This window comes from Ranitomeya imitator, chromosome 1 (assembly GCF_032444005.1).
Source record: "Ranitomeya imitator isolate aRanImi1 chromosome 1, aRanImi1.pri, whole genome shotgun sequence".
Classification (NCBI taxonomy): Eukaryota; Metazoa; Chordata; class Amphibia; order Anura; family Dendrobatidae; genus Ranitomeya; species Ranitomeya imitator.
In genome coordinates this window covers 1,051,592,360-1,051,619,201 of record NC_091282.1, presented here as the reverse complement: position 1 = coordinate 1,051,619,201, position 26,842 = coordinate 1,051,592,360, and the positions used below count along the sequence as shown (strand labels likewise).

Here is a 26,842-nt window from a genome sequence, read left to right as displayed (position 1 = left end):
CGTTTGCAGGACACGTTGCCAGCTACACAGCAGGGGAACAGCTGGCGGTGCTGAACCCCACTAACACATTGGCTGGTGTTTTTCTCTGTGCAGCTAGCATGTCCGGGCAGAAACTGGCGTTGTTTGAGCCCAGGGTCAGCAGGAGGAGGAGAGGAGCAAAGTGTAGGCCGAAGCCTGCACTGGTGGCAGCTTTTGGTCAGTTGTGCCAGCGTGGCTTGTGCTGGACACGATGCCGACTACACAGCAGGGGAACAGCTGGCGGTGCTGAACCCCACTAACACATTGGCTGGTGTTTTTCTCTGTGCAGCTAGCATGTCCGGGCAGAAACTGGCGTTGTTTGAGCCCAGGGTCAGCAGGAGGAGGAGAGTAGCAAAGTGTAGGCCGAAGCCTGCACTGGTGGCAGCTTTTGTTCGGTTGTGCCAGCGTGGCTTGTGCTGGACACGTTGCCGACTACACAGCAGGGGAACAGCTGGCGTTGCTGAACCCCACTAACACATTGACTGGTGTTTTTCTCTGTGCAGCTAGCAGTTCCGGGCAAAAACTAGCGGTGTTTGAGCCCAGGGTCAGCAGGAGGAGGAGAGGAGCAGAGTGTAGGCCGAAGCCTAGTTGAACCAATTTCAAAGGTTACCTTTAACCCCCCCCTCAGGTGTTGCAAGGTACAAGAGCCACACCTTGAACAGCATTAATGATGCACAAGTCAAAGGTTGCTCTATTTAATTTTGCTCCTTGCACACGCTGAATTAAACACGTACACTATTTAGCCCATTATACTGTCAAACAGTAGTGAAGGCGTGACTACTAGTCTTTTTAAGGAGACGCAGCACAGGTGTACATATTTACACCTAGGTGCTGGGCGCAGATTCCTTACCGTTGTTATTTGCAGTACAGGAAACTGCGCTCTTGTGTTATCCCTTGGCAATACCCTGTTAGTGCAGGCCGTCTCATGACCTCATTTCATGTTGGCCGGTGCGGTTAACGATGGCCATAAATCCCAGACCCACAGTGGCTTTTCCTAAAGTCACACTGCGGTGCTGTGATTCGTGGCCTTGTGCAGTAAATATGTTCGCCGCTCACACATGTCCTTACACCTGCTTCAGACTGGGCGGCCTCAGCTGATCCCTTATCGCATGCCGCGGCCATGAGGCCGCACAGTCAGAAGAAGGCGGAAGGAGGGGAGTGAAGACAGGGGAACATATGCACTGCTCGTGCCCATCAATCACACCCTCGCAGTCAAAATATATGAGACAACGGGGGGCGTTGTGTCGGGCAGGGGGGACGCACAGGCACATCCAGCCAACCAATGATGTCAGGAGACGGGCAGCGCTAACAATGGGGGTGCTGCGTGTCATTAAAAAGGAAAGTCACACCTCAGGGACATTGTAATGGTCTGTAATGAGACACATTTTGTACTTGTTGAGTTCCACGTGTGCAAGGAGAAAAAGTCAGCCACCTTGTACAAATGCAGCAGTACTGCTGTACAAGGTGGCTGTTATACATAGAAACACCTGGGGGGGTGGGGGGCAGGCTCCCTTCAATTTCAGTTCATGTGCCTGCATGGCGTTTGCAGGACACGTTGCCAGCTACACAGCAGGGGAACAGCTGGCGGTGCTGAACCCCACTAACACATTGGCTGGTGTTTTTCTCTGTGCAGCTAGCATGTCCGGGCAGAAACTGGCGTTGTTTGAGCCCAGGGTCAGCAGGAGGAGGAGAGGAGCAAAGTGTAGGCCGAAGCCTGCACTGGTGGCAGCTTTTGGTCAGTTGTGCCAGCGTGGCTTGTGCTGGACACGTTGCCGACTACACAGCAGGGGAACAGCTGGCGGTGCTGAACCCCACTGACACATCACCTAGTGTTTTTTCTGTGTAGACAACACTTCCAGGTGGCAACTGACAGTGTTGAAACCCAGGGAATCAAAGAGGAGCAGAGTGTAGGCCGAAGCCTGCAGTGGAGCAAGTTGAAAAGGAACCTTTAACCCCCCCCCCCAGGCATTTGTTGCTGAAAGAGCCATCTTGTACAGCAGTAATACTGCACATGGAAAATGGTGGCTCCGAAAATTATGCTCCTTGCAAACGCTGAAGTACACACTCATATAATGTGTCCCCTCACACCGTCAAACCATCCCGGAAGTGGGACTTTCCTTTGTAATGTGACACAGCACAGCCGTCATTCCAACCCCCTTGGTGCCGGGCGCCACCTCCTCAACGTTGTTTGGTTCTATCACGGAGCCCGCGCTGTAATGTTATCCCTTGGCCATGCACAGTTAGCGGTGCCCGTCTTCTGACATCATGTAGGTGTCAGGCTGGCAGTGCCTGTGCGTCCAAGCTGCCCGAGATCCAACCTTGCAGTGTCATCTAATGTAGTCCCACTGCGGGCCAGGGATCCATGGGCATGCGCAGTGCATATCATCGCCTCTCACTCACCTCCTTCCTGCTTCTTCAGACTGTGCGGCGTCACGGCCGTGGCATGCTATTAGGGATCAGCTGACGCCGCCTAGTCTGAAGAAGCGTGAAGAAGGGGAGTGAGAGGCTAGTATATGCACTGCGCATGGCCATGGATACCAGGCCCACTGTGGGATCACATTAGACGACACTGCGAGGTGTGATTTCGGGCAGCGTGGACGCACAGGCGCAGCCAGGACGACAACAAATGATGTCAGAGGACGGGCAGCGCAAACTGTGCATGGCCAAGGGATAACATAACAGCGCAGGGTCCATGACGGAATCAAACAATGCTAAGGAGGCAGCGCACGGTGCCAAGGGGGTAGCAATGACGGCTGTGCTGCGTCACATTACAAAGGAAAGTCCCACCTCCGGGACGGTTGGACGGTGTGAGGGGACACATTACATGAGTGTGTAGTTCAGCGTTTGCAAGGAGCACAATTTCAAGAGCGACCTTTCCCTTGTGCAGTATTAGTGCTGCACATGGTGGCTCTTTCAGTAACAAACGCCTAGGGGGGGGGGGGGACAGGTCCCCTTACATTTTAGTTGTGCCAGCGTGGCGGTCGCATGACACGTTTCCGGATACACAGCTGGGGATCAGCTGACGTTACTGAACCCCAATAACAGAGGAGCGACTGTTGACTGTGCACACAGCACTTCCAGGCACCAACTGGCGGTGTTAGAGCCCAGGGACAGCAGGAGGAGCAGATTGGAGGTATTGCCGCACACACAGCTGGGGATCAGCTGACGTTACTGAACCCCAATAACAGAGGAGCGACTGTTGACTGTGCACACAGCACTTCCAGGCACCAACTGGCGGTGTTAGAGCCCAGGGACAGCAGGAGGAGCAGATTGGAGGTATTGCCGCACACACAGCTGGGGATCAGCTGACGTTACTGAACCCCAATAACAGAGGAGCGACTGTTGACTGTGCACACAGCACTTCCAGGCACCAACTGGCGGTGTTAGAGCCCAGGGACAGCAGGAGGAGCAGATTGGAGGTATTGCCGCACACACAGCTGGGGATCAGCTGACGTTACTGAACCCCAATAACAGAGGAGCGACTGTTGACTGTGCACACAGCACTTCCAGGCACCAACTGGCGGTGTTAGAGCCCAGGGACAGCAGGAGGAGCAGATTGGAGGTATTGCCGCACACACCGCTGGGGATCAGCTGACGTTACTGAACCCCAATAACAGAGGAGCGACTGTTGACTGTGCACACAGCACTTCCAGGCACCAACTGGCGGTGTTAGAGCCCAGGGACAGCAGGAGGAGCAGAGGAACAGAGTGTAGGCCGAAGCCTGATTGGAGCAAGTTGAAAGGGAACCTTTGACCCCCCCCCCCCAAGACGTTTGTAGCTGAAAGAGCCATCTTGTGCAGCACTAAGGATGCAAAAGGAAAAGGTTGCTCTTTTAATTATGCTCCTTGCAAACACCGAAGTAAACACTAAAAATGTGTCCCTTTATACCGTTAAACCGTTCCGGAGGTGCAAATTTCCTTCGTAATGGGACACAGCACAGCTGTCATTCCTATCCCCTTGATGCCGTGCGCTGCCTCCTCAGCGTTGTTTTAAGCTGTCACGGAGCCTGCGCTGTTCTGTTAGCCCTTGGCCATGCCCAATTAGCGCTGCCTGTCTTCTGACATAATTTGGTGTCAGGCTGTCAGTGCCTGTGCGTCCACGCTGCTCCAGATCCCACCTCGCAGTCTCGTCTAACGTAATCCCACTGCGGGCCTTGGAACCATGGGCATGCACAGTGCATAACCTCGACTCTCACTCCCCTCCTTCCCTCTTCTTCAGACTGTGCGGTGTCACGGCCGTGGCATGCTAGGGATCAGCTGACGGCGCACAGTCTAAAGAAGGCGGAGGGAAATGAGCGAGAGCCCGAGGGGAAGATATGCACTGCGCATGCCCATGGATCCCAGGCCCGCAGTGTGACTCAATCAGAAGACACTGCGAGGCGGGATCTCGGGCAGCGCGGCCGCACAGGCGCAGCCAGCCTGACACCAAATTATGTCAGAAGACAGGCAGCGCAAATAGGGCATGCCCAAGGGATAACAGAACAGCGCAGGCTCCGTGACAGCTTAAAACAACGCTTAGGAGGCAGCGCATGGCACCAAGGGGGTAGGAATGACGGCTGTGCTGCGTCACATTACGAAGGAAAGTCCCAGCTCCGGGACGGTATAACGGTATCAGTAGTGTATAATTCATAGGTTTCGTCAAACTCAATCTGACAGGTGCCCCGCCCCTATCAAAGTGTATCAAAGTGTGTAACCCCTCCCCTCCCCTTGTCTGACGGCTGGTATCCAGCTGTCCCTCCTTGTTTGATTCCCCCTTTTGATATAGTTTAATATAGTTTAATTTGTTGTAGTTTTGATATTATTCCCGTATTTTGTGGAATAACACATGTTTATAATTATAGCCTAGTCGTGTATTTATTTTACACGTGGTTTATAACACCTTTCTCATTTGTTTTATAATAGATTTTATACGTATCCCCGAGTTTGATTCTGTAAGCTTTTGTTTTATTCACAGTGTATTCATATAGTGGAGAACTTAAAGCTGTTTATATGTGTCTCTACTGAACACTATGGTGAACATTAACTAAATGTTTATTTTTCACAAACAGAGAATCTGCTGTGGGTATTTGCAGTGTATTCATATAGTGGAGAACTTAAAGCTATCTATTTGTTTTTGTAAATGGTGAACACTAACTAAATGGTGAACATTACCTAAATTAGGTTAACTGTGGCTCAGAGGTTTATAGCACCTAGGTCAAGCAATTGTTGTTGTATTTGCGTACCCAATAAATGTTTATTTTCACAAGCAGAAGAGGCAGCTTTTCTCTTTGTACATGTATTGTACCTGAATTGATATTTGCTTTCTCTTTTTTGTGTCCTGAAGATGGCATCTGAGGTTATTTGTTTTTTGTATTAGCTTTCTCAGAAAACAGCTGTGTTATCTGAGGGTCAGATATTTTTGTACAAACTCATGCTGTTTGGTGATCTTTGTGAAGCAGAACTTTGTTTTATAACACATTTGTACCTGTATTGCACCTGAATTGATATTTGCTTTCTCTTTTTTGTGTCCTGAAGATGGCATCTGCAAAGTTATTTGTTATCTACTGAGGCCATTGCAAGTTGTGTTTATTCACATTGTAGCAGGTTTTATCCTTGTGGCTGCCTTATATACACAGAAGAGATATGCACCAATGTCACAACACAAGTTATAATATGACCCAATGTTACAACACAAGTAAGAAGCGGCGTGTTTTATACGAATAAAAACCAAAGACACGATATTGTAAAAAAAAATTTAAAAGATTTATTTCTCACGATAAAACAGCATCTCAAAGAACTTAAAAGATTTATTTCTCACGATAAAACAGCATCTCAAAGACATTTCAACACATAAAAAATTCTTACAGAATATAAAAAGTAAAAACATTAAAATAGTACAATGAACAATTACACTTCTTACAAAATAATTAATATAGAGTTACAAGGCGAGTACAGCATTTATCCAGTACATTCTTTACATCGTGAGCCACATGGTTTGTAGCAGCGGTAGAGACCTTTTTTTAGGTAGCAAAGTTCCACGTGTGGTACCTAATGACGGGGAATGTAAAGATTGAATTGTACGGGGTGACGCCGCTAACTTCAGCGGTGTAGATACAGAGCGTGTCTCACTGTTGGTAATTTTTAATTCATCTAAAAGCTTCCTAGTAGCGGGGTTACCCACAACTGTAGACGGCATATTTAGCTCGGCCATAGCCTGCATAAATGAATCCCAACCCGGCGGTAAATTTCTACTGTTCAGAGCATGACTCTGCGTTGTACTACGTACCAAATCCAGTAAGTTAGACCCTGGTATTACGGATCCTTTGAAAATAAATTCAGCATTATTATTCCATGCTGTGACATTTTTATTCTGCAGCAGCCTGTTTAGTAAAAATTCAGCATTCTTTTTATATCTTTGGTTTATATGTCCGACAATTTCAGCGATCTCATGATTTTTATCAGAGTCGGTATTTGGCAATTGCTGCTGACCAGGATCAGGAGGGCTAACGAGATTTAAAGCCGTTACTTCTTTTGAGCTGTGCCTCGTATGTACCAAGTAGCGTTGTAGCACAGCGCTATACATTTTAATTTTCACATCATCGGGAATGTCACGACGCTGTAAAATGTCGCTAATCTCACCATCAAGGCGCCGAATAACACTGTCGCGTATGTTATCTGTAGTACCGGGTCTTAGTTTGTCTAGCTCCTGTTTGGGGACTAGATACATTTTCGTTGTATGCTCCATTATCTTCCGGCGATCAGGCTTGTTATTATTGGGATTGCAAAAGCTAAAAGAGGACCGATAAACCCGCCGGCCTGTTTTAGTAGGCGCTTCTTTTTCTTTATGGGCTGAGACCTGTCGCTCAGGGTTCTTATAGCTTTACGCCACTTCTTTAATATACCTTTTTGGCGCTCTTTCAGCGGAATCCTGCCTTTTAAGATATTTAAAGCAATCTCGCCTATGGCTGTAATTAAATCATTGCTTGCATCGCGCAAAATAGACTTTCTGACAGCGGGGGTTGCTTTCACTAGGGTTTTTAAGAGAGCCCAGTTACGCCGGAGCCTCTCAGACATCTTTACATCACAACGACCACAGCGTAGAATGTCTGATACCTGGTAAAATTCACTTTTTAGAAGTTTTTTTCTTCTGAACATAGACAGCGGGCAGCGCGGGTGGAAACAACCCAGTCCTTAAACGCAGATCCTCAGGAGTATTAGCTCTCAAATCTACAAGCAAATACCCGTAAGGCTCCCGCGTGGCATCCTCAAAAGCTTCTAGGAAAAAACGTGTTTTTCCGGGATACATCTGACGAGCTAGAGTTAAAATTTGTAATTTATCTCGGGGGTTGTTAAAAAGCACCATGTACTTTGTGTTTAAATTTATCGTACGGCTTTTCTTGCCCTGACAAAATATGTTTTGCACCAGGTAGAAAATGCTGAGATTTCTGTGGTGCACATACTTGGTAAAGGCTTTTTCTATCTCACAATTCTCACTAGCACTCTCCATGAGATCATCAACAATCGCCAAATTCACCTTCTCCGGTGGGAATAATTCGTCATCTACGAATGTATTCGGCAGACCCTCCACAAATCTGGCGTGGGGAAAAGAGAGAGAGATTTCATCATATAGTTTTTGCCAACACGAATAAAACCATACAATATTATCAGGTTTCTGAGAAAAATTAGCTTCAATATTATATAGCAGCTGTTTTACAAAATAGCTCTTTCCAGAATTAGACGGGCCTGCTAGAATGCACGAGAACGGGTGTTGCAGACGCGTATCCATCACAATACTCGACTAATACCCAAAAGGTAATGTTGTGAAATCGTCTAATAGTCGCCGCTTTGTATAAACGCACTTTTGTGTTTTGCGTAATGGCCTTGTTTCAATATCCCAGTACTTTTTATTTCTCACAATGGACGCCTGCTGTACGACAATACGTTTCTGAGTTTCTGCGGCAGAATTGCGCGGGTAGTCCAGAACTAGATCTTTCAGACTGTTGAAATTAATAGATTGAGAGTTACCAACATTTAGTGTTATCCCCTTAACTTTTAAGACAGTTTTACCGGTGTTGAGTTTGTAGCCGTAAGTTTTGGGGCCCGCGGATACAAATTCTGTGATGTGTGTACCATCGGGTATTTCACTGGTCAGCTCCCCCAGGTAATCGCCTAAAGGCGGTTGCCACTCACCATCTCTCTGTACAAAAATAACTGAGTCTGTGTCGTGATAAAGGCACCTCTCCTGCAGCCGGTCCAGCAGCGAATAGAGCTCTAACCGAGCATACGCTGTTGTAAAACACGCTATAAAAATGTTTGTGTTTTTGTTGAGTGTGTGGTGGCCTTTTGCATATTTCCAGTTAATGGTTGCGGTGTCATCATCAAGGAAATGTAACATCGAAATGTCATAGTAAGGCAGGAACAAATACTTAAAAAGCTCATCTGGATCCCTAACAATGCTGGTACATGATAGATTAGATCTCTGAGCAAACTTTCCCCATAAAGAATTTAAGAAAAGCTTGGAGATCTGGCGCTTAGCAGGATTGACAGCTATATTTTCAGGCCGTAATTGGACACCTTCTTTTTCAAGAAAAGAGTCAATGTACTGCCGTTTCTTGGCGTCATCAGTGCACCAGCTAGGATAACCAGAGGCTTCCTGCTTATCCCTAAGATGTAATTTAATGTAAGGCGCAAACAGATCATCAGTGGTTTTAGGAAAATGCCATATTTCATAGATGTGAGCGATCCGATACCCTTTTTCTATCGCCATCTCGAGCTCTATAGTGCACCAGGTGCCTGTCAGCGCCCGTTCTTCATCACTGTGGGCACAAATATCTGCCTGGGAATTTGCAGCGCATGTGTAGCAAAGGGGAAACATTAATTTTTTGTTGAGTTTTACCGGTAGAACTGGAAAAAATAAATCTCTCGGCGGGTAGACCTTGACTCTAGCAATGCCAAAGTATTTTTTAATGAATCCAAAATTGTCGTAGATGATGTCTGGATGGCCTACAGGGTATGTTTTAGTTTTGTTTACAAAGGGGTACAGACTGGTGAAATCGTAGTAGTGTAAAGTCTCCCCTTCTTCCAGATGGTGATAGAGCTTAATGGCGTTAGTTCGCCCGCCATAAAGCGCATCACGGGGGTCTAAAGGAACGGGGAATTCCATCTGACGAAGAAATGTTTGAAGGTTAGAATCATTTTCAACCATTTCATTCCACTCATGTTCCCACATCAGTCTTACTGTGTACCCGCAACACTGTAAGTAACGCTTTTTAGCTAAAAAGGTGTAATATAACTGGCCGTAGGACGTGCTTGTGACCTTATTTGTGTCATTTTCATTATAGCACACGGGACAACCGTGGTAAAAACACCCCTGAAATTCAAAGGCTATGTGCTGGCCGCTAACATAGGCATAGCCATCTAGAAAATACTTCCCGACCTGTTTTTCACCGCCTCTCAAAGCGTGCTGTATGTCGATGTTCTCAGAGTGGGCTACATACATGAGCCACTGTATAGCGGGTGTCGAGTAGCGCTTTTTTGCCTTGTGATAATTATCACCAGGTAAAATGGCGATTGTCTTTTTTGGAAGAAATTTAAACCGGTACATTGTCATACACACCGAGGCCAGGGTGATGAGCTGAAAAGGATCAACACATCTGCGCACTACAATCTTTTGCTTTTGACGCTTACAGTATTTTTTAACATTTTTCTGAGTCATCTGCATAATACGCTCTCTATAGATCTCGCAGGCGTGTCTCAAAATTTCAACATCTTGTTTGCAATAAGATTTTAGCTCGGCCTTGAAGTCAAAAGTTGTATTTACCTGTGTCTCATACCACTCCAGGAACTCTACCTTCTCGCCAGGTGACATGTACTCCACCCCATAATATTTTACATCAGGTATGGGACCTACATAATTTTGGTTTTCTCTGGTATTGAAAAAGTGTGGAAAATGTCCTTTGCCTCCTGAAAAGCCCATGGCCTGTGGTAATTTACTGAGTTTCATGGGGATAAAATTTAGAGAGTCTATGAACCTTATAGACAAATCGGGTAGCGACACACACAAGAGGCGGCCACCTTGGGTTATCAACTGTACTTGTAGTTTTTCAGAAATCAGTTCCTTAACAATAAAGTATGCATCATATCTTCCACCATTGTGGGCAATAAATGTATGATCTGAAAATTTACCGCTTGTAAAGAACTGTACAAAGTCATGTGTACAGGTATCACCCTCAAACTCCCAGGAGGGGTGGCCATACAGCGTTGTAGCATAAATGTAATTCGGGATGTGCGTGCCTGTCTCCTGCATACACTCAAAATCATAAAAGATATAGCAATCTGACTCATCCTGTGCTACATACTTCCGCATGTAACAAAGATGAGCATCAAATTTATTTATATGTCTGCGACATACAGGACAGCGCAAACCATTACATTTATGATCTGTTTCGCTATTTCTGGGGACAAAAAGGTTGCATTTATCACAAAATGTTTTAAGTCTGCAGAATGCTGAGTCGCCTATTCCCAATTGTTTGTGATAATCTAAGCACTCGCTCGAGCGGCAATAAACTCTGCAAACAGGACATCTGGGCTGTTGGTCGGGCCCGCTTTCTACGCAATTCTCTCTCTGACAGGCTTTACAAAAATACTGACAGGAATGGTTGTTTTTGTGGTGAAACACTGAATTGCAGAGCTCACAAAAGTAATTAGCACCGATAAAACCCTTCATATTTTTGATACCGTAGTAGTGATTATCATGGAACAATATGAATACTGTTTTGCCATTAGCTGTATTACCGCTCTCAAAGTAACGCCAATCGCCCTGACTATAGTACAGTACTTTAATGGTGACCCCCAAATATTTTTCAAATGCAGGGATGTCGCTAAAACTCACTAATTGGTCATCAGGGATGCCCAGTGCTGCGTGTATGTTTTTAGAACGGCTCAGTAAAACACCATCAGTGACATTCGTGTCGTCCATCAGGGCGCACACACTAGCAGCCAAACACAGATTTGTCGTGTAATTGTTAAAATCATACAGCCATTGTCTCTTTTGTTTAATGATCTGACTGCTCGCTATAGATTTCAAGCGCCTTTTTTGTTTTACACCACCGCGTCGGTTTTTAATAATGGTGACGACTAGCTTTAGCGAATTGGATGATATGCATTCACTGTTACTTTGAAGTGCGCGGGCAACAGCATTTAAAAAAGATTCGGAATTAAAATCTTCACGGGTTTGTTTTGTAGTGAAAATAGGGTGTAAAGTATCACCGGTATCAAACCTTAACTGTACAAAGTCGCCAGGTTCAATGTCCCTGATGATTCTATCCAGTAATGCCTGAATGCCTTCATGAACAATATTCAAGCCCTCTTCAAATGATCGTACACGCTCCAAATTTACAAATCTAAAATGATCTGTATGTATATGACCGTTGAAATTGCGGAGGGCCCTTTCATGATGATGGATGTGTTGCAAAAATACTGTATGATCGGGGCGCCGCACATTACCAGCAGCGTCAGCGTCTGCGGATTGTGAATTTTGTGTAGATGCCTGTGCGGCATCTGCAGAGCTGCCTGGACTATGTGAGTGCTGTTCTGACTCTTGTGACGACGTCTGTGGTGACTGTAGAGGCATTGCAGGACACATGTCACCACGGCGCCTCCTAGAGCATAGCGCCCGTCTAGCGCTGACCAACAATTTTAGAGCCCTCTTTATAACTCTAGCCCTATTATACCTGGGTAGTGTTAGTTTAGGCGGTTTATGCATGCCGTAGCCGACCATATCTAGTCATAATGGGGTCGCTGTAGTTGTTATCTCGCCATCCAGCAGCAGGCTCCGAAGTGCGTATAGTTCGGACTTATTAGCCTGTGTTGGGTTTTGTGTTAATAATAATTTTTCAAAAGTATCGCAAAAAAACATTATTTTGGGGACCCAGCGTTTGTAGCGTAAGTAGCGGCCGATGTGTTCCTGAAATACAAGCATTTCAACGGGGTCCCAGCTGCGGGATTCATGCTGCAGATCTATAGCTGGCGCATGAATCCGTGGCTTTTTACACACCTTAAGCTCTTTACACCCCTTAACATCATCCGGCCGCGACCTCTTTGACCGTTTCTTAACATTAACAGAGTTAGATACACAGACATGAGATATGGCACCCAAATTAGAGGGGCCTGAGGGTCCGGCCCCAGAGGCATTAGCAGGACCCGTTACACATGGCGCTGCCGGTTGCATAGTGTGGGACATACGTATAATGAGCGGTTCTATGGATGGTTGCTTACCATCAGCGAGCTGATCAATCTCGCGATCATACTCTTCACGACTCATCGTGGCTGTTGCACCCACGGCGCAGGATGCGGTTGGTGACTCTGTAACATGTTTTGTTTTCCGCTTATGTTTTCGGGGTGCCTCGAGCACTTCTGGATATAGTGGCGCGGGGTCATTCACACGGATTGTCGATGGCTGACCGGTACTTGAATGGGGTATTTCACGATGGTCCGACGGTACAGGGTTTCCTGCGTCCTGCACCACGCAGATCGGTGATAGCGGATATGCTCTAACAGAACCATTAGCCGTCTGTATCGCCGGCCACGCTTGTGCTGCGCCATTCTCGGTGATCTGTAGCGGCTGTAGAGGTGCTGGAGGTGTTTTTCTCATGACTTTGCGCTTAGCTGTAGGAAAGATTATACATGTGTCAGATATGTGCGAGACCGTCGCAGGCCGCTGCGCATAGCTGCAGGAAAGATTATACGTGTGCCAGATATGTGTGAGACCGACGCAGGCCGCTGCGCTTAGCTGCAGGATAGATTATACATGTGTCAAATATGTGGGGGCCATGGATCTCAATGATGTAGCACGTGCATCATTGACTGTACAGAGACTGTGCCTGTATACCAAAATATACACTTACGGGATAGCGATGTGTGGTGAATGATTGCCGTGGCGTCTTCTGCAGCTTCTGCGATGCTCTCCATTAGCTCCGGTATATTCTCTTTTGTGAAAATTCTTCTAGGCTTCAGTTTACAAGCTATAAATAAAGATACAGGCCTTAGTAGAGGCGTGGTGGATTTTCGCAGAGCGGTTGTGCAAAAAAACTTTTCATACGATTCTCACCTCTCCCTTTTTTGCCCGCCGGTCCGAGCTGTTTTTTAGGGGCTCTAGAATCAGGGCTGTTTCTCGGCGTGGGGGTCTGGTACATCAGTTCCTCAACAGGCGGCTGATTGTGTTCCGTGGTGGTTGGTTCTGGAAACATGTCGACATCTGTAAAGAATTAATATATATATTTACACGTCTAAATACTTAAAAGCTATATACACACACACACACACATACATACACAGCAGTCACACAACGCACCTATGATGCCTTGAGTCAAATCCCACACAGCAGCGACACCTGCATTAGTGTTACTATACTCAGCTCCAGGTGTATCACACTCCAGAGTAGGCACGCTGAAGCCGTTTAAAAAATCATCGCTATAGTTGCTGATAAATTCATCTACAGCATCGGGGGTGTTCCTGGTAAATTCATCTAGATTATCGGGGATGGTCCTGATTAATTCATCTTAAACAAGAAAGAATAAACAATATAAAGATAATATATAAAAACAGCCCTTAGTTAGAATGGGACACTAACAGATACATGTATATAAATCTTGAAACATACCTATTACCGAATCCGCAACTTGACTGGAAAAAGCCGAAAAATGTTGGGATTCCATCTAAAATAAATTATCTGTGTAAATTTTATGCGCAAACTATATTATCCACACACCACCACTCGTCAAACTCATTTATATACCCCAACAAATAAACTGCTCCCCGTGTATAAATATTCTTATACTACGCAAATCATGGGTAATACGGCTAAGTCTTTCTATATTAATTATGCGCCACAAATATGATTTATGCGGTAAAACTATATTACACAGCCCCACTAAATATACCGCTACTGTATAAATATGACTATAAATATGTCTATGTTAAACAACACACATGTAGTAAGTAAACGCTGCAGGCGCTAGTTAGGGCGTATTGACAGTTATTAACTACTGTATTACATAAATTATGTTATAATAGTTGCCCGCGGATAAGTCTTTCTATATTAATTATGTACCACAGAATATGTTTTATGCAGTAAAACTATATTATACAACGATACTAAATATGCAGCTATCCTCCAGTATAACACTTATTAGTCAAATAACACCCTTAATTATGGTTTTAGAGATGCATAGTTAAATATAATTAAGCATTTGCGAATAATAACACAACTGTCTTATATACTTACATTTAGAATAGCTTGCTTTTTTTAGTCTGGTCGGACTTCTGGTGGTTGTCTGATGTACTTAGTGGGCCAGCCACCTGTATTTATCCTGAGTGTCAGAAACCAGCTCACCTGTTAACACCCAGAAACACACCCAGTTACGCCCCCACCACACGCCTGCTGTTAACACCCAGAACACAACCATACACGCAATTAATGCATGCATTAACTCACGCATGATATATCCGGATTAAAACAGGAATTTTTATACAGCTGAATTTCTGAAAGAAGCAGTCTGTTGATTAACGAACCACAATCATTTTAATCAATCATGACGTCTAAATCGTATGATGCCATATTAGAAAAACAATATTTTACATGCCGCGCACCCGGCTCATTCTCGGGTATTGACAAATTATTTAGATCTGCAAGAGCACGCGGTATAAAGAAATCTGATGTTATTGCCTGGTTAAATAAGCAAGACACCTACACGCTACACAAGCCTGCTAGAAAACGCTTTTTGACAAATAAAATTTACGTCTCGGCCATTGATGCGCAGTGGCAGGCGGATCTCGTAAGTTTAATTGACTATTCAAGGGAAAATGATAATGTCAAATACATCCTGACGGTGATTGATGTTCTATCGAGATACGCATGGTGCGTGGCCTTGACAAACAAGACAGGCGCTAGTGTCGCCAGATCGTTCGAATTAATATTTCAAAATGATAAGCGCATACCGAAGAAACTGCAGACGGATCGCGGCAAAGAATTTATAAATTCATCACTCAAACAGCTATGTAATACGTACAATATTCATCACTTTTTTACAAACAATGATGTAAAAGCCGCTATGGTCGAGCGTTTTAATCGCACATTAAAAACCCGTATGTGGCGCTATCTTACGCATCATAATACCTTTAGGTATATTGATATTTTACCGGATTTGCTGCATAGCTACAACCATACGTACCACTCAACGATCCGCTGTAGTCCCGCGTCTGTGTCAGAGAGAAACGTGATGCAAATCTGGCGCAATATTTACAGTTCTACTATTACTAATAAACCGATTAAACCGTCTTTAACGGTCGGCTCTCATGTGAGAATATCGCGCTATAAATCGACCTTCTGTAAGGGCTATGAGAAGACATACAGCGATGAGATTTTTTTAATCACCGGCGTCTCCAATAAATTTCATAAACCCCTTTATAAAATCAGTGATTTAGCCGGAGAGCCTGTAGAGGGGTCATTTTATAAGGAAGAGCTGCAAAAAATACCTATGGATGAGGATCGTGTCTACAGAGTAGAAAAGATTTTGAGAAAAAAACGTGTCAGGGGTGTGCGTCACTGCTTTGTCAAATGGCTGGGCTACCCCGAAAAATTCAATAGTTGGATCCCGGCCTCGGAGTTGACAGATATATAACCATGGAAGCGGGCTCATTTTTCGTGACATTACCCAGTAATTCGTCAATTAAAATCTACCCTGAAAACACAATATCGGAGTACAATACCAAGTTAGTGCGGGCCGTTCATCTTTCGGCAGATTATGAGGTAGCGTTAACGGAAATACAGTACCCCCATACGTGGAACACGTTTGATGCTTTTGAAGGGAGCTTCTACGCGGCTAAACACGGCGAACCTTTAGTACAGTATCACATAAAATCAGGATTTTACTCGTCCATTCCTAAGCTAGTTGGCGCGGTCAATGCCCGAATAGAAGCGCTGTATTTATCTACGCCTGCCTACAGAATACGGTATGATGAGCTACGCCGCGAGGTGATCCTGACCGACCCATCCCCTATACAGTTTACTCTGGGTACTAAGTTAAAATTTATTTTCGGCCTGCAGACCGTCGATGACTCCCCCGTTGCTTTAATGCCGTGGAATCGCCGCTTTTACCCCGATTCAAAGGCTGGTTTTTATTCGCTTTTTGTATACACTGATATAATTCAGCATCAACTTGTAGGTGACAGTTACGTTCAACTGCTACGAACCGTAGAAGTTAGCGGCGATGATAATGATATTGTCACGGTGCGCTACTCACGGCCCGATTACATACCGCTGTGCAAGCAACACTTTGACTCCATAAACATTACAGTCATGTCGGACCAGGGAACGCCGGTTAAATTCAGATACGGCAAGTGTATAGTGCGATTACATTTTAGACCTCGCCAGCATTGACACGATAAAATGCTGTCTCAAAGGGTGTATGGAGATCCTGCTGTTTATGCCCGCTACTATACTGCACAGTCGGGGCACGGTCTAGAGGGATTCCGCGGGAGCGAGTACATGTATGGCTCTGGACTGGCAGGACTATTTAAAGGTTTATTTCGTCGCGCCGTGCCGCTTTTCAGAAAAGGCTTAGAATTAGTAAAACCACACGTTCGGACTGCTGCCCGGAACATCGCTGCAGATGCCGTGACATCCGCATCGACTGCCCTTATGAAAAGGATAAATACGCCAACCCATCAAGACGGCTCTGGGATAATCTATGTCGCTAAAAAAGCCCAAAAAAGAAAGCGCCGCGTTTGCCCTCCTTTACCGCCGAAGCTCATGAATAAAACTACATCCAAGAGACGCCCCCGTCAGAAACGAGTAAGACGCTCTGCGGACGACATCTTCTAATCAGTTACCATGTCTTTCCTGCATGACGCTTCTGTAGAGTGCGCAAAATCTGAACTGGATATTTTTGCCGTACCACCGACTCAAACAAGTATCGAGAAATCTCTATTTGTAGAAGTACAGCCGGTTGCTGCTCTGTCAGACAATGGACCGTTGGAGTTTTACATATCTGGTAGTGGTGATTATTATTATGATCTGAACAACACGCTACTGTACATAAGCTGTCGCATCGTGAAGCAGGATAATACGGCCATCGCCGATGGTGCGCGTGTGGCGCTCATAAACTACCCTCTAGCCACTCTTTTTAACCAGGTCGATATTACTCTGGGAGACCGACTTATCTCACAATCGGACAATCTCTACAGCTATAGAGCCTACATAGAGACCCTTTTAAATTACAGTTCACAGACGCTGGCATCGCAATTTACAGCCGGTTTGTTCTATAAAGACACTGCGGGGCATCATAATGACAGGCGCCTGGATGGCGCAAATGCGGGATTTATCAAAAGAGCCAGTGCCGCCTCTCACTCAAAACCCATCGACCTTTTGGGACCCATTTTTGGGGATATATTTAACCAGCCAAAGTTAATATTGAACGGCCTTGACCTTAAGGTTAAGCTGTCAAGAAATAAGGATACTTTCTGCCTCATGTCCGCAGAAGCCGAGCCGCTGAAGGTACAAATCTCGCAGGCGGCTCTCTATGTGAAAAGAGTGCAGGTATCACCGGCTGTCCGAATCGGCCACAGCCAGGCCCTCCTAGCAGCAACAGCCAAGTACGCTGTTGACCGAACATGCCTGAAAGTGTACAGCATCGCCGCAGGGACACGGATCACGAACCACGAGAACCTCTTCCTAGGACAGATACCAAAAACTGTTATATTGGGGTTTGTAGATAATGAGGGCTTCAGCGGTTCTTATACAAAAAACCCACTGGACTTTCACCACTACCACGTCAATCACGCGGCATTATATCTGGATGGTCAGCAGATACCCGCGAGGCCTTATAATCCTAATTTTAATGCTGATTTAGCCATCAGAGAATATATGGCGCTTGCCCATATATCGGGCAAGCAAAAGGCTGATTGTGCCATGGCGATAGATCGTGAAGAATTTATGGCTGGCTTCACGCTATTTGCTTTTGATTTATCGCCTGATCAAGAGCCTGGAGGCCATTTCTCGCTCATTAAAACAGGTAATCTGCGTGCTGAAGTCCGCTTTGCGATAGCGACACCCCACACGATAAATATGATTGTCTTTGCAGTCAACCACACCATTCTGGAAATTAATAACAGGCGAGAGATCTTGTACGATTTTAATTAAGCAACGATGGACAGTCTGCAGCTTACAGTTGTAGCGCGGTCCGATAATTATACAGACCGCATATTCGCCGGTGTGTTTCCGTGTGATTTGCTGCCGGTAGAAAGAGTGACTCAGAGACCCGCGGCATATATTGTGAATACAGACCCGGCAAATCAAGCTGGTCGCCACTGGATATTAATCGTACTCTGCGACGATAAGACGGGCATATTTTTTGACAGTTACGGTTTCCGTGCGGATAATATTATCTTTCCACGCGCTTTTGTGACATTCCTGAACAAGAATTGTTATTCTTATTGTTATCAGAGCGCACAAATTCAAGATTTGTATAGCAGTGTATGCGGTCATTATTGCATATATGTATTATACCATTTAGCGCGAGGCTTTCCATTTAAGAAGATTTTACAAAATTTTACGTCTGACATGCAGAATAATGATCGAGCCGTATCAGATTTTGTGACATCAAGATTTTCAGGCGCCGTTATTTGTTCATCGTGTCGTTATCAGATACAGCAAAGATGCATTTGTCAGCATCATGCTGTTAGCTAACTTAAAATTTGAGCTGTTGTTTTATCGTGAGAAATAAATCTTTTAAATTTTTTTTTTACAATATCGTGTCTTTGGTTTTTATTCGTATAAAACACGCCGCTTCTTACTTGTGTTGTAACATTGGGTCATATTATAACGTGTTGTGACATTGGTGCATATCTCTTCTGTGTATATAAGGCAGCCACAAGGATAAAACCTGCTACAATGTGAATAAACACAACTTGCAATGGCCTCAGTAGATAACAAATAACTTTGCAGATGCCATCTTCAGGACACAAAAAAGAGAAAGCAAATATCAATTCAGGTGCAATACAGGTACAAATGTGTTATAAAACAAAGTTCTGCTTCACAAAGATCACCAAACAGCATGAGTTTGTACAAAAATATCTGACCCTCAGATAACACAGCTGTTTTCTGAGAAAGCTAATACAAAAAACAAATAACCTCAGATGCCATCTTCAGGACACAAAAAAGAGAAAGCAAATATCAATTCAGGTACAATACATGTACAAAGAGAAAAGCTGCCTCTTCTGCTTGTGAAAATAAACATTTATTGGGTACGCAAATACAACAACAATTGCTTGACCTAGGTGCTATAAACCTCTGAGCCACAGTTAACCTAATTTAGGTAATGTTCACCATTTAGTTAGTGTTCACCATTTACAAAAACAAATAGATAGCTTTAAGTTCTCCACTATATGAATACACTGCAAATACCCACAGCAGATTCTCTGTTTGTGAAAAATAAACATTTAGTTAATGTTCACCATAGTGTTCAGTAGAGACACATATAAACAGCTTTAAGTTCTCCACTATATGAATACACTGTGAATAAAACAAAAGCTTACAGAATCAAACTCGGGGATACGTATAAAATCTATTATAAAACAAATGAGAAAGGTGTTATAAACCACGTGTAAAATAAATACACGACTAGGCTATAATTATAAACATGTGTTATTCCACAAAATACGGGAATAATATCAAAACTACAACAAATTAAACTATATTAAACTATATCAAAAGGGGGAATCAAACAAGGAGGGACAGCTGGATACCAGCCGTCAGACAAGGGGAGGGGAGGGGTTACACACTTTGATACACTTTGATAGGGGCGGGGCACCTGTCAGATTGAGTTTGACGAAACCTATGAATTATACACTACTGGTATCAGTGAACACATTTTATAAGTGTTAAGTTCTGCGTGTGCAAAGAGCTAAAAAAAAGAGCTACCTTTTCCTTGTGCAGCATTACTGCTGCACAAGATGGCTCTTTCAGTAACAAACGACGGGGGGGGGGGGGGGGGGGGACAGGTTCCCTTACATTTAGGTTGTTGTGCCAGCGTGGCGGTCGCAGGACACATTGCCGGCTACACAGCTGGGGATCAGCTGACGTTACTGAAACCCAATAACACTGGGTCGTATGTTTTTACTGTGCAGCCTGCACTTCTGAGCCGCAACTGGCGGTGTTGGAGCCCAGGAATAGCAGTTCAGGTGGTAGAAAGATGAACACAGCAGGAGACCTGGATGACACCCAATTACTTAATCAGGCAGAGGAGTGGCAAATTCCTGTGAGATCCAGGCCTGGTTCATTTTCAGGAAAGTAAGCCGGTCAACGTTATCGGAGGATAGTCGCATGCGACGGTCTGTTAGTACACCACCTGCGGCACTAAAGACACGTTCCGATAAGACACTAGCCGCAGGGCAAGCCAGCACCTCCAATGCATACTGGCTTAGCTCTGGCCATGTATCCAGCTTAGAGACCCAAAACTTGAACGGGGAAGAGCCGTCTGGGAGTACAGTAAGAGGGCAAGCCATGTAGTCTGTCACCATCTGACGGAACCGTTGCCTCCTGCTGACTGGAGCCGCCGGTGATGGTGTAGACATTTGGGGCGGGCACACAAAAGTGTGCCAGAGTTGTGCCATACTGGGCTTGCCTTGGGCAGAGGCACTGCTTCTGCTCCCTCTTTGGGCAGAGCCTCCCCCACTGCCTCGACGCACTGAGCTGCTTTGTAAAGCACTAGCAGCACTCCTCTCAGTTGGACAGGAGAAGATGATGGAATTCACCAGTGTGTCGTGGTACTCCCGCAATTTACGCTCCCGGGTCAACGCAGGGATGAGGTTTTGGACGTTGTCCCGGTAGCGAGGATCAAGGAGGGTGAACACCCAATAATCAGGCATGTTGAGAATGTGGTCGATGCGGCGGTCGTTTCTCAGGCACTGCAGCATGAAATCCACCATGTGCTGCAGAGTGCCAACTGGCCCAGAAACGCTGTCCCCTGCTTGAGACATGATCTCTGCCTGCTCGTCATCACCCCACCCTCGCTGTACACACTGACCACTGGACAATTGTGTCGCTCCCTCCTCTGGACGGAGCTCTTCCTCCTCCATTGACTCCTCCTCATCCTCCTCACAAATTGACCCCTGCGTACCCCTTTGTGAGGAACCACGTGGCGCTGACTCTCCAGAAGCTGATGGAAAAGGTGACTCCTCATCCTCCACCTCTTCCACCACATCATCCCTTAACCCTTGCAAAGTTTGCTGAAGCAGGCAGATAAGGGGGACAGTCATGCTGACTAGTGCATCATCTGCACTTGCCATCCGCGTGGAATAATCAAAAGGACGCAAAACCTGGCAGACGTCCTTCATAGTGGCCCACTCTGTGGTTGTGAAGTCTGATCGGAGCTGACTGCGACTTCTTTGCGCCTGATGCAGCTGGTACTCCATAACTGCTTGCTGCTGCTCACACAACCGCTCCAACATATGTAACGTGGAATTCCACCGGGTAGGTAGGTCACATATGATGCGGTGTTCCGGAAGGCGGAATCGGCGCTGCAGAGCAGCAATGCGGGATCTGGCCAAGCTGGAACGCCGCAAGTGAGCACACTCTAGGCGGACCTTGTGCAGCAGGGCATCAAGATCCGGATAGTCCCTCAGAAAACTCTGCACAACCAAATTGAGCACATGTGCCAGACATGGGATGTGAGTGAGGTTGCCAAGGGCCAAAGCTGCCACCAGATTTCGGCCATTGTCACACACTACCATGCCTGGCTGGAGATTCGCTGGCAGTAACCACACATCGCTCTCCTTCTTGATGGCATTCCAGAGCTCCTGCGCTGTGTGGCTTCGATGCCCCAATGAAACTAGTTTCAAGACGGCCTGCTGACGTTTGGCCACGGCTGTGCTCATGTCAGTCATAGGTAAACGTTCACGGGTCCATGTGGAGGTGGACTGTGACGGATCCTGCAGAGAGGAATCAGAGGAACTGGTGTAAGAGGAGGAGTCGATGCGTACAGACTGGATTCCTGCAATCCTTGGAGTGGGCAGGACACGTCCTGCGCCACTCGCACGATCTGTACCTGGCTCAACAACATTAACCCAATGGGCAGTGAGGGAAACATATCGCCCCTGTCCATGCTGACTGGTCCACGCATCGGTGGTGAGGTGGACCTTGCTACTGACGGCGTTCAGTAGCGCATGTTTTATGTTTGCCTCAACATGCCTGTGCAGGGCAGGGACAGCCTGCCTGCTGAAGTAAAAGCGGCTGGGCACCTTGTACTGTGGGACTGCCAATGCCATCAAGTCACGGAAGCTGTCAGTCTCCACCAGCCTGAACGAGAGCATTTCCAGGGACAACAGTTTGGCAATGCCTGCATTCAGAGCCTGTGCTCGGGGGTGGTTGGCCGAGAATGCCCGCCTTTTCTCCCATGCCTGGACTACCGATGGCTGTAGAGTAGACTGGGAGTGTGAGGATGACTGGGAAGGTGGTGCTGTGGGTGGAATTACACTAGGTCTCTGGACAACAGTGGAGGAAGAGGCAACACGAGATGAAGAGGTGGTAGCTGCCGCTGTTGGTTGGCCTACGTCTTCACTGTGTTTCTGTAACTCCACCGCGTGCCTGTTCCGCACATGTTTCCACATATTTGTGGTATTGAGGTTGCTGACACTTTTACCTCTTTTTACTTTCTGATGACACAGCTTGCATTTGACAAAACAAATGTCATCTGCAACTGTGTCAAAAAAGGACCAGGCACTGCAAGTCTTGGGAGCGCCCTTTTTGGCTTTGGAAAGAGACAGGCTCCTAACGGGTGCCAAAGTGGAGGCTACAGGCTCCGCAGTCTTCCCCCTCCCTCTCCCTCTTTGGCCCGTAAGGGGAAGCTCTTCCTCAGAGCTGCTCCCACCACCTTCCTGTTCCTCACGCCACGATGGGTCAAGGACCTCATCATCTCCACTACCCTCTGCCACCAACTGCTCCTCCTGGGTAGTCTCGGCACCACAGTACGCATCAGAAAGCGGCACCTGAGTTTCATCATCAGATGCGTACTGCGCTGTGGTCACCGGAGGCACTGGCCCACCTGCCTCTTCAGAGTCAGAGAGATAAAGCTTTTGGGCATCACTGCACACTGCCTCTTCTTCCATTTCTCCAATGCTACTTGGCTGGCCCCCTGTTTCCAAGCCAAGAGATTCAGAGAACAGAAGTAGAGACGGCTCCTGTCCTGGGCTCTCTGACTGCCTGGCCAATTTGGCAGGTGGTGAAGAGACAGATGGCTGCTCTCCAGTGCTCTGTGCCTGAGAGGATGTGGCACTAACTGAAGTCGATGCCGAGGCGTTAGCTGCCATCCACCCGACAACGGCTTCAATTTGGTCTTCACGTAGCAGCGGTGCACGGCGCTCTCCGACAAAGCTGCGCATGAAGGACTGTTCCCTGCTGAAACTGAGTGACGACGAGTCACCGGCGCCCGCAGCAGGCACAGAATCACCACGTCCTCTCCCTGCTCCTCTCCCTGCTCCGCGCCCACGCCCACGTGCCTTACTCCCTGCCCTCTTCATCTTGGTTGACAGATAAAGATAAGCAGAAAAGTACTAAGGCCTTAGTGTGCTTATTCCTGAAATGCTCCTCCTAACAGGTGTAAGAAACACTAATGTTGTAAATTGTGGGCTAAACTTTATTATTTTTCAAATGTGGCCTACACAAGTGTTAAGTTGTGTTTGGTGAACTTAACTTTTTTTTTGGTGCAGATCGGGCTACAGAGCTAGTTTAAATCACACGGAGACCGTGCCGACAGCCGTAAACGGCGCTGCAAGGCCAAAAAAACCTCCTCTAGGTTATCCTATATAGTGTTTTTCCACTATTTAGCTGGATACGAGTGGAAAGACACTAATAGGAATTTTTTTTTTCAAATTTTAAACTGGCTGCACTATTTGAAAAAAAGGAAATTGTTTTTCAAGGTATGAGGCAGTAACGCACCCTGAGCTGAATCCAACCGGCTATGGCTGCACACAGACTACAGGGCGAGCTGCGCTCACACAGAGACCGTGCAGACAGCCGTAAACGGCGCTGCAAGGCCAAAAAACCCTCCTCTAGGTTATCCTATATAGTGTTTTTCCACTATTTAGCTGGATACGAGTGGAAAGACACTAATAGGAATTTTTGTTTTTCAAATTTTAAACAGGCTGCACTATTTGAAAAAAAGTAAAATTTTTCTCTAGGTATGAGCCAGTAACGAACCCTGAGCTGAATCCAACCGGCTATGGCTGCACACAGACTACAGGGCGAGCTGGGCTCACACAGAGACCGTGCAGACAGCTGTAAACGGCGCTGCAAGGCAAAAAAACCCTCCTCTAGGTTATCCTATATAGTGTTTTTCCACTATTTAGCTGGATACGAGTGGAAAGACACTAATAGGAATTTTTTTTTTTCAAATTTTAAACAGGCTGCACTATTTGAAAAAAAGTAAAATTTTTCTCAAGGTATGAGCCAGTAACGAACCCTGAGCTGAATCCAACCGGCTATGGCTGCACACAGACTACAGGGCGAGCTGGGCTCACACGGAGACCGTGCAGACAGCCGTAAACGGCGCTGCAAGGCCCAAAAACCCCCCTCTAGGTTATCCTATGTAGTGTTTTTCCACAATAGAGCTGGAGAATGGTGGAAAAACACTAATAGGAAATTTGAGAAAAAATGTGCAGCAGGCTGCACTATGAGCAAAAAAGGACAACTGTGTGAGGCAGTGTGAACCCCCCCTGAGCTGAATACAACCGGGTATATGGCTGCACACAGACTACAGAGTGAGCTGCACACACACACACACACAGAGACCTTGCAGAACGCTGTTAAAACAGCGCTGCAAGGCAAGAGCAAGGTGAACAGTGAAGAACACACAGCGTTTTGCTAAATTAGCCTTTGGAAAGGAAAATAAAGCAATTAGCTAGCTCGACTGGCCCTCAGTTAGAACACAGCGTCCTGTCCCTAACTGAAATCACAGCAGAGTGAGCGCAAAATGGCGGCAGCGTTTTTTATAGTGCAGAGTGACATCATTTCAGCAGCCAATCCAAGCCTTGCCAGTACTTACATGCCCACCATGCTAAACAGGATGTGCCCACACTTCCAATCATTCCTCATTGGCTGCTGCGTTCAGTTTGAATTCTGGGAACTTCCGATTCCGGTATCCGATACGCGGGAAGTATCGGAATTCGGTATCGGAATTCCGATACCGCAAATATCGGCCGATACCCGATACTTGCGGTATCGTAATGCTCAACACTATTTGTAAGCTAATTTTGTGAAAACAATAGCTGGGCTTAACACTGGATATGTAATAGTGTGTGCTTCATATTGTAATAGTCTACGCCAAGCGGGCACTACTCTTAAGCTACGTTCACATTTGCAGTGCGTCGGGAGCAACCGCAGCGACGCATGCGCCCCTATATTTAACATGGGGGCGCATGGACATGCGTTTTGTTACGTTTTGTGACGCATGCGTTTTTTGGGCACAAGCGTCAGGGCGCAGAGGACGCTGCTTGTTGCATTTTTTTTGTGCTATAAAAATGAACGCATGCATCACAAAACGCAGCGTTTTGCATGCGTTTTTGTTTGCATTGTGCGTTGCGTCGCCGACACAGCCCCGCACAACGCAAATGTGAACGTAGCCTTACTAAAGCGTGTTTTGCGGTTTTCAGTTTTCTTAATAATGATATTTTCACGGCAGAACTGGCTGGGAAAGAAGAAAATATTTCTTCAAGAGCTGCAGAAAATAAAAAAGACTGAAGAGGACCTTGAGAAAGCAAAAGCGAAACAGGTAATAGATTATTTCTCTTAAAGCTCTGCTTAGGAAATAAAAAAAGAATCCAAGACTCTGAGAGACCAAAACATTTCCTTTTACTGTTTGTTACCTGGTGGGTAAGAAAAGATGGCATTTAAAGTGGACCTTTAACTAGATTTTGTTTTATTTTAAACCGAGTACCTCCTGCAATCGCTCTTACTGCTCGGATTCTGATGCACCTGATGGCGGGGACGGACCCTAGTAGTGCCATTAAACTTCTCATCTTATGAGCATTCTGGTCTCCTCCATCGCAGCACCCAAAACATATCAGCCCCCTCATTTTCTTCCTGAATTGTGCTCCACTGGTTCTGGACACAGTTTTTTTCTTTTTCTTTTGTTCCCCTCCATTCCGAAGTTATGCTCCTGTAATGTGAACATTTTTCTTACAATGTGTTTCCTTTTTTCCTCTGATGATGGCTGCTTACTTTCCCTTTGTCTCCATCTCTCCCTCTTCTTTGATTGACAGCTCTGGCTTCACAGCCAGAGGAAGGAGGAGATAGATGCAAAATAAGAAGGTGGGAAGATGCACTTAAATGTTTGACTACACCATGACACATCGAACACCTCGGGATAAGTCATCAGTGTCTGATCCACTGGGATCTGACACCTGACAACCCCTTCCCGGACAGCTGTTATTGGTGGCAGTGGCCGCCCGCAGAAAGTACTCACCTGCCAAGCTGCTACCATCTGGCTTGGTACTCCACATCCACTTCCTTTTCAAATCAATAGGAGGCGGATTTGTACCCTGCAACGGCCTCTATCAGAAGGCGGAGCAGCTCGGCAAGCTCCTTATGGCTGGTGCCCTACGACACCAATAGCTGATCGATGGGGTGCTAGACCACGTCTGATCAGACTTTGATCATCTTTCCTAAGGATTGGTCATCAATGTAAAAATAGTGGACAACCTCTTTAACCTTCTTCAGTGTATTGAATAAGTGGAGTATATGTACTCATACTATATCTGTATTTTGCATAGATTAAAATGGGAAAAGATTGCCA

At 46.0% G+C, this 26,842-nt stretch overlaps 2 protein-coding genes across 3 annotated transcripts in view; one reads left to right on the top strand and one right to left on the bottom strand.

The window, feature by feature from the left end:
* MAP9 (microtubule associated protein 9) overlaps nt 1–26,842 on the top strand; it is a 286,412-nt gene that overhangs the window by 225,383 nt on the left and 34,187 nt on the right. For both annotated transcript variants that reach the window (XM_069744116.1, XM_069744115.1), the window contains one exon: nt 25,730–25,819. In XM_069744116.1, coding sequence (XP_069600217.1) covers nt 25,730–25,819 — 90 coding nt within the window. The remainder of the gene's footprint in view (nt 1–25,729; nt 25,820–26,842) is intronic.
* On the bottom strand, nt 5,955–14,418 carry LOC138656836 (uncharacterized). The gene is made up of 7 exons (XM_069744114.1): nt 14,281–14,418; nt 13,657–13,711; nt 13,348–13,554; nt 13,105–13,251; nt 12,902–13,018; nt 12,273–12,662; nt 5,955–7,588 (listed from the first exon to the last, which is right to left on the bottom strand). Exons 2-7 carry the CDS (start codon nt 13,709–13,711, stop codon nt 7,557–7,559), a joined length of 948 nt encoding a protein of 315 aa, XP_069600215.1. The 5' UTR covers nt 14,281–14,418; the 3' UTR covers nt 5,955–7,556.

Excerpts from the sequence above, each read along its gene's own strand:
- LOC138656836 (XM_069744114.1), bottom strand. The coding sequence starts at position 13,711 with ATGGAATCCCAACATTTTTCGGCTTTTTCCAGTCAAGTTGCGGATTCG. Across the intron at positions 13,555-13,656 it reads AGTTGCGGATTCGGTAATAG|ATGAATTAATCAGGACCATC; the intron begins GTATGTTTCAAG and ends TTCTTGTTTAAG. Across the intron at positions 7,589-12,272 it reads GATTGATCAGCTCGCTGATG|ATTTGTGGAGGGTCTGCCGA; the intron begins GTAAGCAACCAT and ends TCCCCACGCCAG.